General features: G+C 49.0%; 1 protein-coding gene across 2 annotated transcripts in view; it reads left to right on the top strand.

Moving 5' to 3' along the window:
* The first annotated feature begins 7,051 nt into the window (after positions 1-7,051).
* Positions 7,052-14,930, top strand: part of GGA2 (golgi associated, gamma adaptin ear containing, ARF binding protein 2) — a 34,434-nt gene continuing 26,555 nt past the window's right edge. Inside the window, exons 1-2 of one of the 2 annotated variants that reach the window (XM_032396248.1) lie at positions 7,052-7,221; positions 14,661-14,745. In XM_032396248.1, coding sequence (XP_032252139.1) covers positions 7,125-7,221; positions 14,661-14,745 — 182 coding nt within the window. In that variant the 5' untranslated portion in view covers positions 7,052-7,124. Of the gene's footprint in view, positions 7,222-14,352; positions 14,572-14,660; positions 14,746-14,930 lie in introns of those variants that run through there. The other variant, XM_032396249.1, reaches the window with a different exon arrangement.

The raw sequence follows: 14,930 nt of genomic DNA, 5'->3' as shown, positions 1-14,930 counted from the left end.
TCACTTTTGTCCCTCTGAGACCACAGTCTCTAACATTCAGCTGGGTCTGCTCCCCTCGTCTTCCTTCTGCAGGCCGGCTTTTTCTTTCTCTCTGTACTTGGCCAATAACTGCCCCAGCCCTCAAGCAGAATCCTCTCTCTTATCCTACACTACCAGTTAGATAACTAGTATTCCATGTCCAGATTCCCAGGAGGAATCTGATGGGCCTCACTTGGGTCAGCTGTCTACTCATGGTCCAGTCAACTGTGGCCAGTGGGACAGAGTCACACAATAGGACCGTGGCTGCAGGGGGGCCATGTACTGAGTAGGGAGAGTGGTTCCTTCCCCTCAGCACATTCTCTGTCAGTGTCCCTCAGAGGATCTTTTCTAGAAAATTATTGTTCTGTAACTACATTTGGAATTTCATTTCCATTGCCTTTATCCTACTTTGTTTCTTTTTTTTTTTTATCCTACTTTGTTTCTACGTTAATACTTATTACTATATGAAAGTATATAGCATACTTGTACGTGTTTACTGCCTCCCTTACTCTAAAGAATGTAAGATTAAGAAAGGCAGGCAGTTTGTCTCATTCTTGGTTATAACCATGGTGCCTGGCCTATTGCCTGACACATAGTAGGGAATCAAGTGAGGATCTTACGGAAAAAATAAGGGCCCCATCAGTCAGACCAGTGTGTTTAGAAGTGGCAGTCTTCAGCTGGTCTAACTGCCAAATTTAATAGTTTCCCAGCATCGCTTTGCAAGATTTGCAATTGTGGTTAGCAAGCTGGTCTGTGGCCTGTGATTTGCTTTGAATCCAACTATTTATGAGACATAGCATTGTTTTTTTTAAGATTTTATTTCTAAGTAATCTCTACACCCTATGTAGGGCCTGAACCCACAACCCCAAGATTAAGAGTCACATGCTCTACTGACTGAGCCAGCCAGGCGTCCCTCTATGAGACAGACTTTGGACAAAGACTCTGAAGTGAAGGGTGGGGACAAATGGAAGTCATCTATTCATCAGTTAATATATTTGTCATATGACAAAATTCCTACCTTCCCAGGGACCAAGAGTGATGAATACTTAGAAAGTGAGGACCCTCTGGGTAATAGGAGGGTCCAGAGAGGGCGGCTTTTAATCTGTTCAGGGGTACTAGAAGTCTTTACAAATGAAGTGACCTTTGAACAGTGTTCTAAAGGATGAGTAGGAGTTTCCCAGGTCTGTGGGGGTTGGAAGGGTATTCCAAGTAGAAGGAGGAGAGGAGAACTTCACAAAGGTGAGCATGATTGGAAGTAAGAGTAGGAGTTGAGGGGGTGTAGAAGTGGCTGAGAAACCAAGCAGAGGGAAATTCCAAATGGCCCTTTTTTTTTTTAAGATATTTTTTTTATTTATCTGACAGAGAAAGAGCATGAGCAGGGGGAGGGGCAGAGGGAGAAGCAGGCTCCCCGCTGAGCAGGGACCACCCCCGCCCAAAGTGGGGCTCAATCCCAGGCCCCTGGGATCATGACCTGAGCCGAAGGCAGACACTTAGCCGACTGAGCCACCCAGGTGCCCCCCCAAATGGCCCTTCTTTGCCAGGTTAAGGATATCAGGGTGCCATCTGATGCAAATAACAACAACAACAACAAAAAACCCAGATTCAAACCAGCTTAAAATAAGATTTAGTATTTCATGTAACAGGAAGTTCAGGGGGTAAGGCAGGCTCTAGGGTTGGTTAATTAAACGTCCAGTGACGTCAGTAAGGACCCCGGGTCTTTCCATTTCCATCTCTGCCGTATTGGCCCCAGCCAATAGCCTTGGGTTGGTTTCTTGTGCTGACAGTTGGCTTGCCTAAAATGGTTGGGCCTCTCTGCACTTCCTCCTTCATGTGCTGTCAGAGGTAGTGGCTTTCTGCCGCTCTCCCCCAAATGCAAAGAAACTTTTCACCAAGCACCCTTCCCTGCTCTACTTCCCCATTCTTAAACTTCTGGGAAAGTGGGGGAGGCATCCTCATAGGTCAGTCAGACCCAGAGTGGGGGCAGGGCCCGCTCTTCCCTGAGGTCCACGGCTGGGTTGGGGAACCCTGGGCACTTGAACAAATTGTGGGTTCCGTTAGTGAAGAGATGGGTTAAGTCGTCAGGAGGTGGAAGGTGAGGAGCCATTGAAAGGTTTTGGGAAGCGACAGGATCGGATTTGTGGATTATTTGAAAGCTCCTCCTGGCAGCTTTGCTGCAGAGAGATTGGAGCAGAACCAGACCAGAAGCAGGGAGCCCTGATAGGAGAGGATTGGAAAATGAGGCAAGAAGGAGGACTGTTGTCCGGATGAAGCCGCGCTTCGTCATCACAGCCTGACCCTGGTCTGTCTCCCCAGCTGCACTTCACCCTTTACGGCCCCTCACGTGCCCTCTTGTCTGGCCTCCAACCACATATGCCTTCCTGAGGTCCCCAGGCACATCTCCTTCCTGCCTGCGTACTACCGTTCTCCCCACTCTTCTCTGGTTTTGCCTGGTTGCCTCCTTCCTAGCCTCCAGATCTCAGCTCTGCTATCACATCAGGGAAGCCTCTGACTTCTTCCCGGGAGGTCTTCCTGTTGTTTTTCATCAGCAGCACCCTCTTCTTTTCCAAAGCACACAATTGGAATTGATTGCATAACTAATTTGTGTATGTAAGGAGTTCTGCAGTTATTTGCTGGTGTCAGATAGTAAAGTCCAGGAGAACGGGGGCGTCCTGTCTTCACCATTGTACCCCTGGTGCTGAGGACAGCTGTGCTTCACGCAGTGGCTGCTCAGAGACACTGGAGTCAAAGACCAGCTGCACCTCTGATTGGATCAGATGGTCAGAGTGAGCAGTCAAGAGCACAGGTGCTGACTTCGCCGAAGTCGCTACGTTTAGCGAGAATGCTGCTATGCAGTGTTTCAGGAACTTCACATCACTGGTGGTAACTATTTTCATTAGTGAATCACCGGATATGAATGTGTTTTTTTAATTTAGAAGTCAGTACAAGTTTGTTTTGGCACTCATGCTCATTATCACGGCCTGGGGGATCTCCAGCTTATCCGTCATAGCTCTGCCAAATGTTAGGGTCACGGCCTTTCCCTCTAGGCCAGAGCCCCCCTCAGCTCCACCCCCACCTACCACTCTCCCAATCCTGATGGAAGTAGGACAGCCCAGACAAGGAGGGGAAGCTGTCGTCACCTGGAGAACCCCTCTAAACCGAGTCCATTGAATCCTGTCTTTATTCATTCATTTGACAAATACCTCTTGTGCCAGGCCCTCTGAGGCCTGGGGATGTGGAGAGGAATAATAAAGGCTCATTAATTATAGACATTCAGGGGCACCTGGGTGGCTCAGTCAGTTAAGCGTCTGCCTTCGGCTCACGTCATGATCCCAGGGTCCTGAGATCGAGCCTCCACATCAGGCTCCCTGCTCAGCAGGAGTCTGCTTCTCCCTCTCCCCCTCCCACCTTCTCAAAAGAGAAGGTCCCCCACCTTAAAGAGATGAGAGTCTCACATGAGACTAACAATTACTGTAATACAGGTGTGGAGCTGATGGTGGAGAGGCAATGGAATTGCTACAGGGATATGGAATCCCTGGGTGGGGGGGGGAAAGCCAGTCGGGGAACACTTCCTTTAGAAGGAGTTGGGTTTTGCCTTTTGATTTTGATTGATAAATAGTAATTGTCTTAGTATAAGTATGTCCCAGGAAATATTTAGAACATACTTGTGCTAAAAAATTGTGTGTCTGAAATTCAGATTTAACTGGGCTTCCTCTATTTTTATTGGCTAAATCTGGCAGCCCCACGCTGACAGTTTGACAGCAGAGGGAGGTCTTTCCAGGCTGAAGGAACAGGACATACAAAAGAAAGGACTTCAGGTACAATTAGTTCACATCTGGTGCTTAGAGCTAGATAGGGAGAGCCAGAGGATTCCAGTTCCACCAATAATTATTTTGCATCTATAAAGTGCCAGAAGTTCGATGGTATGTAAACCCAACCACTGCCCTGAACTCCCAGTCCACTTCCCTACTGCCCACTTACCTTTTATCTTTCTGTTGCAGTCCCTAGGCCAGCGGCATCAGCATCGCCTGGAGACTAATGAGAAAGATTCTTGGGCTTCATCCCAGACCTACTGAATTAGAAACTGTGTGGGTTGGGCCCTGCATGATGTGTTTCAACAAGCCCTCCAGGTTATTCTAACAAAGGCCAGTTGGAAAACTGATCCACTAGTCAAAATGTTGAATGAGTGTGGTTGCCTAAAATCACGTAGGTAACGTAAGTAATGTAAGCCAGGTGTAAGATATATCTAAGAAGTGATGAATGGTCCTTGGCTAGTGGAGAGTTCCTGCCCCTCTATGGGGCGCAGTCTCCAGTCATCTCCAGACGTTTGTTGCAGTGAGGAAACCCAGCTCTAGCGTCGCCAGGTGTTTAGAATTTTCAAGAGATGAACATGTGTTAAAGATTTTATTTGACTCATTAGTGAAGACACTGAGGAGATGTTACAACCAGTTCAAAGGAGAATCCACAGGACAGACAAATTTATAGATCAGGAATATTGAAATGAATGTGCAGATGGAGACAAACTGGTTTTTCCATGTAGAGCAGGTTGTATTTTCCCAGGACAATTCATTTGCAAGCCTATAGACAAGAATAATTTTTAATTGCTTTCAGTTATCTACAGTTTACAGAGATGTAACATAATTCCCAAAGAACCAAAAAGAACACAGAAGGGTACGCTATAGACAATTCTTTGAAAAACGAAATTTCCGCTATATGAATAATGTTATAGGTGGAAGCTGTCCCCTGAAAATTCATATGGTGAAGCTCTAAGCCCCTATATGTGATGGTATTTGGAGGTGGGACTTTAGGAGTTAATTAGGTTTAGATGTGGTCACAAAGGTGGAGCCCTCAGGAAGAGATTAGTATCTTTATAAGAGGAAGAGACCACAATGCATGCTCTCTCTCTCACCCTCTCCCTCCACCTTGGAAGCACACAGCAAGATGGCAGCCCTCTGCAAACCAGAAAGTGGGGTCTTACCAGGGACCCAATCTGCAGCACCTTATCTTGGACTTTCCAGCCTCCAGACCTGTGAGAAAACGTCTTGTTGTTTAGGCCGTCGAGTCTGGGGTATTCTGTTACAGCAGCGCAAGTTTATCAAGACCAGTAACAACTGTAAAAGGTTTAGCATAGAAGCTGGCAAACAGTACTTCCGTCTCTTGTCGTTCAGAGCTTTCATGACAGTTTCCATGTGGAAGGGTGCTATGGGCAGCAATCTGTCAGAGATGTGTGTGGCTAGACTTATTTTGAAACTGAGATAGCACAACGGTGGTTACCTCACTTAGATTGTGTATTTACTTGGGATAGGGATGTCCCTGGGCCGCAAGGCTGCAAGAACCCCTGGCTCTGAGGGTCCCAAACAGATCAGGTTTGGTTCCTCACTACTGACAAAACCCAAAGGCAGAGAGACAGTGGTGGTGAAGCAAGAAAAGGATTTATTTCAATGAGGCCAGCGGGGAACAGAGCAGACTAACATCTCAAAGAAGTCTCCAGAGTGCTGAAAATACTTGCAGGTTTATGTAAGGAACATGCGGGACAAAGGTGGGCAGTGAAGTCAGGTCATCAATGTCTTTGGGTCAATCACAGGGCGGGGTCTTGCTGGCTCAGGGCCATCCTTACTGCTTGAGGGGGTAGTTTTGGTTCCCATCACAGGATGCTTTTCCTGTGGGGCCTTTGCCACAGTTAAGAGATAAGCTGGAAAGAACTTAGTCAATTAGAAAGTACAGACTGAGGTCAAGATGGAAGTGGTTGAAGTCCTCATTCAGAGACGGGACCTAAAGCCCTATAGCTACCTCTTATTGCTTCTAGGGTTCATTTGGCCATTCAACAAATATTTGGTGGCACTAGCATGCCAGGCACTATTCTAGGTACTGGGGATATAGAAGTGTACAGAGCAAAGTTTTGCTTTTATTAGTGGGGTGAAACAGGCAATGGAGTATAGACAGTTTGTGCTTCGAAGGAAAATTATGTGTCGTCTAGGTAGCATGGCTTTTTATTGTCTCAGACCTCTTACAAGTGGTTACTCCTAGATGACTGATAGAAATGCAAATTATTCTGCAGGTTGGGTGGACAGCCCTCACTGCTGATGGAAAAGCTAGTTTTGTGTCCATTTGTCCATGTGTTCCAACACTCCTTTATTCTGTATACATTTGACTTCTTCTTTTTTTAAGATTTTAAATGATCTCTATACCCAATATGGGGCTTGAACTTCCAACGCCAAGGTCAAGAGTCTCCTGCTCTACCGACTGAGTCACCCAGGTGCCCCCAACCTTTTTTCTCTTTTTTTTTTCCTAAAGATTTTATTTATTTGACAGAGACATAGTGAGAGAGGGAACACAAGCAGGGGGAGTGGGAGAGGGAGAAGCAGGCTTCCTGCCAGAGGAGGGAGCTCGATCCCAGAACCCTGGGATCATGACCTGAGCCGAAGGCAGAGGCTTAACGAATGAGCCACCCAGGCGCCCCCCTTTTTTTCTCTTTTGAATGAATTACAACATCACATCCGCTCAGTTCCCCTCATTTAATTAAAGTTAAAATATTTAACACGTATTTGTTTCAATTTGTATGAGAATCATGACTTTTTTGGGGAAAAATTATCCTTTAACAAAATAGGCAGTATTTAGTAGATCGATGGTGTAATGTGTAAAGGAGAAAATAAGGCAGTATGATGGAAAGCCGGTGTGTCATTTCAGAGAAGGTGGTGTGGGGGAAGACCCTCCTGGATAAAAATACTCCCCCCACCCCCAAAAACCTATTCCTAGTTTATCTGAAATTCAAATTTAACTGGGCATCCTGCATTTCATCCGACAAGCCTACTCCAGAAGGACAAGAGCACGCAGGCCTCGCGAGGTTGGCTTGATGGGCCTTGACCCCGTCGTGATCTAGAACCACACTGGGCAAACCCAGCCTCCGCGGAGGGGAGGCATCTCTGCGAGGCAGCGCCCCCGGCCCCGGGCTCGCCCGGAGGCGGGGCTTGACTGGTGGGCGGGGCCGCACCAGACCCCGCCCTGTCACGTGCCAACCCTCGCCTGCCGCGTCGGCAGCCCCGGAGCGCGCCGGACGGCGGCGGCTAGAGGCCAGGGGCAGCCGCAACTTGAGCAGCGGGGGCCGGGCCATGGCGGCGGCGGCGACAGTGGCAGCAGGGGCCGCGGCGGGGGCCGAGACGGCCGAGGGGCCCCCGGGGCCGGCGGCGGCGCTGGAGCTGTGGCTCAGTGAGTAGCGGGGCCGCCCCTCGGCGGGGGCCCAGCACCACACGTGAGGCCTGGCTTCCCGCCTCCCCAGGCCTTTCTTCTGACGCGGCGGCGGCGGGCAGGTGGCCGCGGGCCGGGGGCTGGGCGGGGCGTGGGTGCGGGGATCGCCCCGGGTTCCCCCGAGGAGCCTCAGGAGTCGGCCGGACGGTGGAACCCGGGTCTGGGTGCTCTGCTCCCCGCCACTGCCCACTTCTGTCGTCGCAGCACGCAAACATGATTCACGTAATGGCTAGCGTTTGTGGAGCTTTTCTTTTGTGTCAAGCACTGTGCTAGAAGCATTTCAGCCATTGTTAATCCTCATTACGACCCCAAGAGGCAGCTTCTATTATTAACCCCGTTTTGGAGAAGAGGACCTTTACACTGAAGGAGACTCGTGCAAGCCAGGCAGCCTCTTGCGGTCTCTCTCGAGCTGGTACAGATCTCTATCAGGCTGCTGCTGTTAATGTCAAAACAAGCCCTTTATACCTTTTGTGTACGTTTACTCTGGCCGGACTCCCCCTCACCGCAGTCCTGGCCGGTACAGGTAACCGATGAGGAATCGAAATTCAGGGAGGCTACAGACTGTGCGTCTTGTACTGGGCTCTGCTAGGTGCTGGAAATCCTGAGGTGCGTAACACAGGGTCCTTGATTACAAAGACCTTGTTTAGTGGGTCCAAGTCCACAGTCAGGGCACCTTGCTATAATTACGGCAAATTGGGGTGCGGGCCGCTTTTGCTTAACATGTGATAAGGAGTTGATCGGTTTACCTGGGGATTGTCACAGCAGACATAGCATTTGAGTGGACAGTGGAGGTGACAACATCTCAGGCACTCCGGCACAGGAAACCATGTGCAAAAAACTGGGGACGGGAGGGTGTGGGGCGGTTTGGGAACCAGTAGTGGGTACTGCTGGAGTGGAAAGCCTAAAGAACAAAGAGCCTGGAAAAGAGGCTGGGGGGCTAATCAGGGCTTGGATGCTGCAGATCTTTGAGGGGTTTGGATGCTGCAGGAAGGAATTTATATTTTATCCTGTGGCGGGGTGGGGGTGGAGTTTTCAGTGGGAGCGTCTGATCAAGTACACCTATTAAAAGCCTCACCTGCAGCCATGTGGAGCCAAATTGGCTAGGGAGGCGAGGCCAGGCAGGGAGAGTAAATAAAAAGCTGTTTTGGTAGTGCTTAGGGGCTGACAGTAGAAATAATCAGCAGGCACAATCAGCGGCCTTGATGCATTCGAATGGAGACTAGGAGGAACCTAGGATGGATCCCGGATTTCGGGCTCTGGGAACTGGTTGGTTAGAAATGCCTCACCTGTGAGGAAGACTCCGTTTAAGAAGGAAAAGATGGTTCCGTTGTGGAGTTTGAGGTACAGGTGGCATAGCCAAAAAGAGACCCTGTCTAGGCAGGTGATCAGCTGCAGAAAGGGTGGGAGCTGGAGGTCAGTGTGGGAATCTTCAGTTCACTGGCAGAGAGCTTGTCCAGGCAGACGGTGGATATTAAGAAGAGCAGAGGTTTGCAGATAGAGCATGGAGAACCTCAGCGTTTAGGAAGCAGGTGGGAAAAGCAGCCTGACAGGGAAGGTGGCGCTGACACGGGCAGGAGAAAGCTGGGAGGGTGGGGAGCCACCCATCTCAAAGGAGGGGCGTAGTTGGTGGGCAGAAAGATGGAGTAGGGTGAGGCAGGAGAAGGGGGAACTTTGAATTTGGCAACTAAAAGGTTACTGATGAGGTATCTTTGAGTTAAGTGGTGGGGACTGAAGGCGGTTGATTAGGTAGTGGAGAATAGGCCTAGACTGGAGTTGCCAAAAAGAGTCAGGTGGACTGGGTGAGAGGACGCTGTCAGCTGACCCGGTGCAGGAGATAACAGGGAACCCGACTGCCCAAGGTGGGGGTTCTTCAGACCCTCTGTTTTAGGCGGATATGGTCCCAAAGGTGCTAGATCTTGCAGTTTTTCAGTTAGAGCTAGAACCTATATTTTATGTGAAATCTTTTGAGTTTTGAAGAGTTGGCAACAGCTACTCTGAAATATAAAGTTTATCTGGTGTAGGGAGTGTGTAGCCCCTGGTCACCAGCCCTTTTTTCTTTTTTTTTAAATGGTATTTGTGAAAGGAAGAAGGGAGCGTAGCCAGAGGGAATTTAGGTGTAAAGAAGATCTCAAAAGGAGAGGGGCACCTGTAAGCCCCTCTTTACGCTACTGTTCCTTTGGGGAACTATCCTTAAATCCCAAGTCCAATGCTGGAGCCATGGGTGAGGGTCTTGAAGATGCTGAAGGAGGTCAGAGCCAGAGCAGAAAGGGGTGACTTGGCTTCACAGAGAGGAAGGGCACCTTTTGTTTTTCTGAATGTTTGGGGAAGGAGATAAAGATGATTGCACATGCAAATAAGGTCCCGTGTGACCACCACCATTCCCTGCTGAGTGTCAGGGGCAGAGATGGAACAGGGGCCTTCAGGGAGGAGGTGGGGAAGTTTGGAAACGGCTGGTAAGGGAAACAAAAGGGTGCCCACCTGGATGCTTGAGAACAGGGTCTCTCAACCTTGACACTGTTGACATTGGGTCTGATAATTCTGTGTTGTGGGGGTCTGTCCTGTGCATTATAGGATGTTTAGTAGAGTTCCTGGCCTCAACCCACTAGATGCCAATAGCACACACCAAAATGCCCACATAAAACCAAAACCATCTCCAGATATTGCCAAATGTCCCCTCAGAGGAAAAGGGCAGGATCACCTTCCCACTTCATACTTGAGATCCTCTGAGTTTGGACTTCAGAGTGTTGATTGGACATCAGAAGTGTTTCTTGTAGTCTTCAAGGTTGTGTGATTCTCCACCCCTAGTAGGATCAGAGGAGGCGAGCTATGGTTTAAACTGGATTTGCTGGGATGTGGGGCACAGTGGAGTTGGTACAATGGAAGGCCAAGGAGGTAGAGGGGTTGATGGTGTGGCAAGGACAGGGGTATAGCTGAAGAAATGCACCGAGTCTGGGCTGGATGGAGAAGGAAGTCCTTGTAGGAGCCAGTCTGAGGACTGCCAGGCTCAGGTCACTAACAGACCTTGCGTCAGCCCAGCAGGGCAGCTGTGTCTTGAAGATAGAGATAGTAGATAGTAGTAATCTGACCTTAGAGTTGTTAATACATGTGTAGCACTTAGAACAGTGCCTGGCATGTAGTGTTAGATATTATCATTAGTGTTTTTAGTTGTGAGTGGCAAAAAACTCATATTGGCTTAGCAGGAGAAAAAAAAAAGGAAAAACTTTGGAACTGGGGAGGAGTAGTTCCTCAAAGGAACATCAGGAAGCTGAAGTGATGAATCACTGAATTCTCCTGAAACCAATATTATGCTATATGTTAACTAACTAGAATTTAATGAAAATTAGGTGGGGGGGAGGAAGGTGTTACTAGAAATTCATGCTTTAAAAAATGCAAATAGCAGCTTCTGTGCATTCTGCAACCCCTGACCCCCAAACTTAATTGATTTTGGTGGTGGTTCCCCAGGATTGCATAGAGAGCTGCCTCGTTCTTATTAGTGAGAACCTACGTCCCAATAATTGATGTACCCAGTTCCTTGTTAGTGGGCCTTTGAGGTTGTTGCCAGTCCTATGCTGTTAAAAGCTGTGCTGGGTCCCTTTGGTCTCTGGGACTGTAGCCATAGTGGTGCTGCCAGGGGCGCTGGGCCATCTTACGTGCTTGTAGTGGGGTGCTCGGCAAAGCCGTCTTCCTTTCACCTGGACCTACTCCCAGGTGATATGTCCTGTCTTCCTTCCAGCCCCACTTTTGTGCCTTTCTTGGGGATTGGGGGTGGTCAAATTGCAATCTATTTATACTCTCCCAGCTTCTTGAGGGCTGAGCTCATTCTTTATCTTGGAGCCTAGCATAGGACATTCCCATGGTGGGTCTTGGGTTTCCGTCATGGGCTTAACTGAAGGACTCCTGGACTGTAGACTTCCTGAAGGATTGAACTCTAAGTGTTCCTTGGGGTCACTGCTTCCCCAAAGCCTCAGGGTTCCCCTGACCAGCGTAGGCTGCTCCTGGCGCCGGAGTCAGGACTCTCGTGGTTCGTTGGCAGCTGTGTGAGATGATTTGGCTTCGGATTTAGTCACTCTTAGATGAGCCATGTCACTCACTGCTGGAGGTCTCAGCTGTTTTCTGTATTAATACCTCTCACCCTGTAGCGGGCTTGAAATGCATAGGAACACTGCTTTTATTAAGTAGATACATGGCACTAATGTTCTTTGTCCTGCCCAAGTGCCAGCTAAAGAAACCACTTTAATGCCTGGGGTAGCCCCTGGTAGGGCTGTGGCAGTCCTGAGAAGTAGAGAAGGGGTTCTTTGAGTCTTTCCCTGGCTGTGCCCTGCTGGCCGCCAGCCACTCCTTGGGGCACATGGGTGTCCTGCACCCTAGGGGTGCTACGGCCTGATCAGACTCAGTGGGTGGACCTCGGGGGGGCCGGGGGGTCATTTTCTCTGGAGCCGCAGGAAGCCTCTGAAACAGCCTTGCCGGCTGGCATTATATTATGGAAGACCCAGTTATTTCCGAACCGGGCTAGCCCTCCCCTGGAGTCAAAAACTGGTCCAGCCAACTGGCCAGGCTCTGCAGAGCAAAAGGTGAATCGTTCATTCATTCAGTAGATAGTTGTGCCAATGACATTCTGGAGGATGTGAAGGTGAACGAGACCGGTCTTCCTGCTTTAGGAGTTGATCACTTAGTGGCAAGAAAGTTGAAACTAGTTCCCAAAGAGGCCTTGTCTCTGTCAAGGAAGTGGGAGAAATGTTTGGGCCCTGGCTCGGGGCAGACCTGGGACTGCAGTTTTGTTGCTGTTTTCCAGCTTTTGTGGCTGGGCAGGTTTCTTTGCCTCTAAAATCATGAGAGAATAGTGGCGCTCTCCCTTCTTTACACTGGACGGGAGGGAGGCTTGGGAAACACTCAGCCTGGTGGCTGGTACATGGTAACTTCTTTACAAAAAAAAAAAGAAAAAAAAGGCAGCTAATACTACTGTTGCTATTTGGGGGCTGGGATAAACTTTGAGGGAATCCTCATGATACAAATAAACTTACCCTTTATAGATCTTGCTGCTTTGCCTTGGTTAAGGGTTTGGAACATGACTTAACCTCATAGATGTGTCTTACTCCTTTCTTCGGAAAAGCTGGTGACTGTCTTACTCTTTTCACTTGGTGGCCGGGGAGGGGGTGAGGAGGAGGAAGGCTGGATTCTGCCAATCTCGGCTCTAGGTCCAGTCATGGGTCGAGTTTCTGAGTGCCCAGAGACATCAACCTTGACCTGGTAGTGAACTAAAACTTCAGGAAGCTAAAATCAGGCAGAATTATTTAAGATGAGTCAGACCTCTTTAATCAAGATCTCTGAGAATCACTGCTTTAAATAATTTATTTCATGAGTAATTATTTTGTGCCTTTGAGGAAGGTAATGTACTAAGCACTGCAGGGAATATATGGCTTTTGCCTTCTAGAGTTTTATTCCCTTTAGGTGCAATAAGTCACGTACGCATGTTTTTAAAGTAAAAGTCAGAGACTGTGCATTATAATGAACAATAAGATTTAGCTGTCCTTTATCGGTTACTTTAATATTTGCTGCTGTACCAGGCACTTTAGATACTACCTTATAAACCTCAGGAGTGTCCTTTGAGGAAGGTGCTGTTTTCCTTCATAGTGGAGGGAACTGAGGCCCTGAGAGCCCAAGGACAAGTAGCTAGTCAGGATTGGAGCTAGACATCTCCATCGTAAGAGGGGCAGGTAGAATGCGGGTCTTCTGAGAAGGAAGAGAGGCTTCTGTTTGGTGGGAGTGGGAGACAGATCAAGGAAGTCTTTATGAAGAAGTGGCATTTGAATTGGGGCTCAAAGGATGGATAGGATTTTTGAGATCCAGCATAGGAAGGGGCTTTGAGGGGGAACAGGTGAGGGAATGTGGGCAGTGACAGTCTGATTCCTTTGTTCTCCCTTGTCTTCTTTTTTCACTTAGAATGGAGTTGGCTTTTTGAATCTCACAGTTGAGCTGGGGAGACACATGACTTCCACATGACAGAAGTGTGACTGCAGTCAGGAAAGGTTAAACTCTGCTTGACCTTGGACTCTTCAGTAACCCGAAGGGAGGAGAATCACAGGGGCTGGAGCAGTGGGAGGAGGTTTTGGGGGAAGGTGGAAATTCAGATGGGCCTTGAAGAATGGGTAGGATTTTGAGAGGACCGAAGTAAATGTTCAGGCATAAGGAATAATATCAGAAACAGGACCCTAGAATCAGCCTGTTACAGAGCCTGAAAGAGCTTCTCTGTCAGGAGACTTCAGCAAGGTCTTTCACTGGAGAGGTAGGTAGCCCCCCAGAAGTTGGACAGCAAGGAGTCGAGGGGTGGGGGTTAGGAAAGCATAGGACAGAGGCCTCCCAGCAGCTCCTGTGTGAGAGATCAGGGCCTGGTTTAGTCTGGGGCAGGACATGTGGGATGGACACCCTTCTTGGGAATTCTAGGCAGCAGCAGTGGGAGGAGAGAAGCTGTCGTCCAGCACCAGGAGGGTCGAAGATCACCCCTCCCCTCAGCAGAGCCTGGTCTTCTGTTAGGCCTTCTGATAATCCCCCTTCTGTAGGTATCTCAGGCTGTGCCACCATCCTTTCAGTGCGTAGTGCCCTCAGATTTCGTCGAGGGATTGTAGCATGATTGGATCTGGGGTCCTGGGAATGTGCAAGTGTACGGAAGGGAACAGCATTTTGAGGAGTGAACGCAAGGAGGTCCTTTTGTTAGAGCGCACAAGCCACTGATACACAGAGAAGCTTCTTACATAGGACGGTCAGAGAGGATTTCAGTAAGCTGAGGGTTAGACTTAGGGTTTATTGTTTTTGAGGAGATGGTGAGATGACCAAGTGGAGCCACCCAGAGCCTTGTGGTATGTTCTAATCTTACCATCACATAGCTAAGAAAGTTAGAAGTAGCGTCCCGCGGGGCGCCTGGGTGGTTCAGGCGGTTGATTGCCTTCAGCTCAGGTCGTGATCCCAGGGTCCTGGGATCGAGCCCCACATCAGGCTCCTTGCTCAGCGGGGAGTCTGCTTCTCCCTCTGTCCCTCCCCTCAAAAAAGAAGAAGGTGGGGGGTAGCCTCCCGGATGCTGACCCTCGCTCATCCTCATTGCAGGGCCAGAGTGGGGAAGTCCTGACGGGGCATGAAGGAGGCGTACGCAGGCCAACCGCTGCGCTGGAAGGGGAGTCTCTTGCAGGACAAAAGCTTGCGTGTTCATTCAGTGAGCCAGTCTTCACTGAGGCCATATCATGTGCCAGACGCTGTGCCTGATGGTGGCCAACAGCATAGCCACGGTCCTGTCCCTTTCAGCTGTCTGATCCCCTGGAGGTGTGCTAGCACTGTCCTTGGCTGCCACTTCATTTGTGGAGGGGCGGGTGTATATTTCTCTTCATTCTTTATTTTTATTTCCTTGACAGATAAAGCCACAGACCCAAGCGTGTCAGAACAGGATTGGTCCGCTATCCAGAATTTCTGTGACCAGGTGAACACCGATCCCAATGGGTAAGGTGACCTTCACACACATACACTTGACTCGGGATACTTCAGACAAAGTGCATGCTTCGGTCTCTTGGGTCTGTTTTACCTAAGAGAAAGAAAGTGAGGCTTTCTTTCCTTTTTTTCCCTCCATGATCTGAGAACATTATTTTTCTGGAAATAGCAAATGGGAAAAAAATTGCAGTGTTCTA

This window comes from Phoca vitulina, unplaced genomic scaffold, assembly GCF_004348235.1.
Source record: "Phoca vitulina isolate PV1807 unplaced genomic scaffold, GSC_HSeal_1.0 scaffold90, whole genome shotgun sequence".
NCBI lineage: Eukaryota > Metazoa > Chordata > Mammalia > Carnivora > Phocidae > Phoca > Phoca vitulina.
This window is presented reverse-complemented; position numbering and strand designations above follow the sequence as displayed.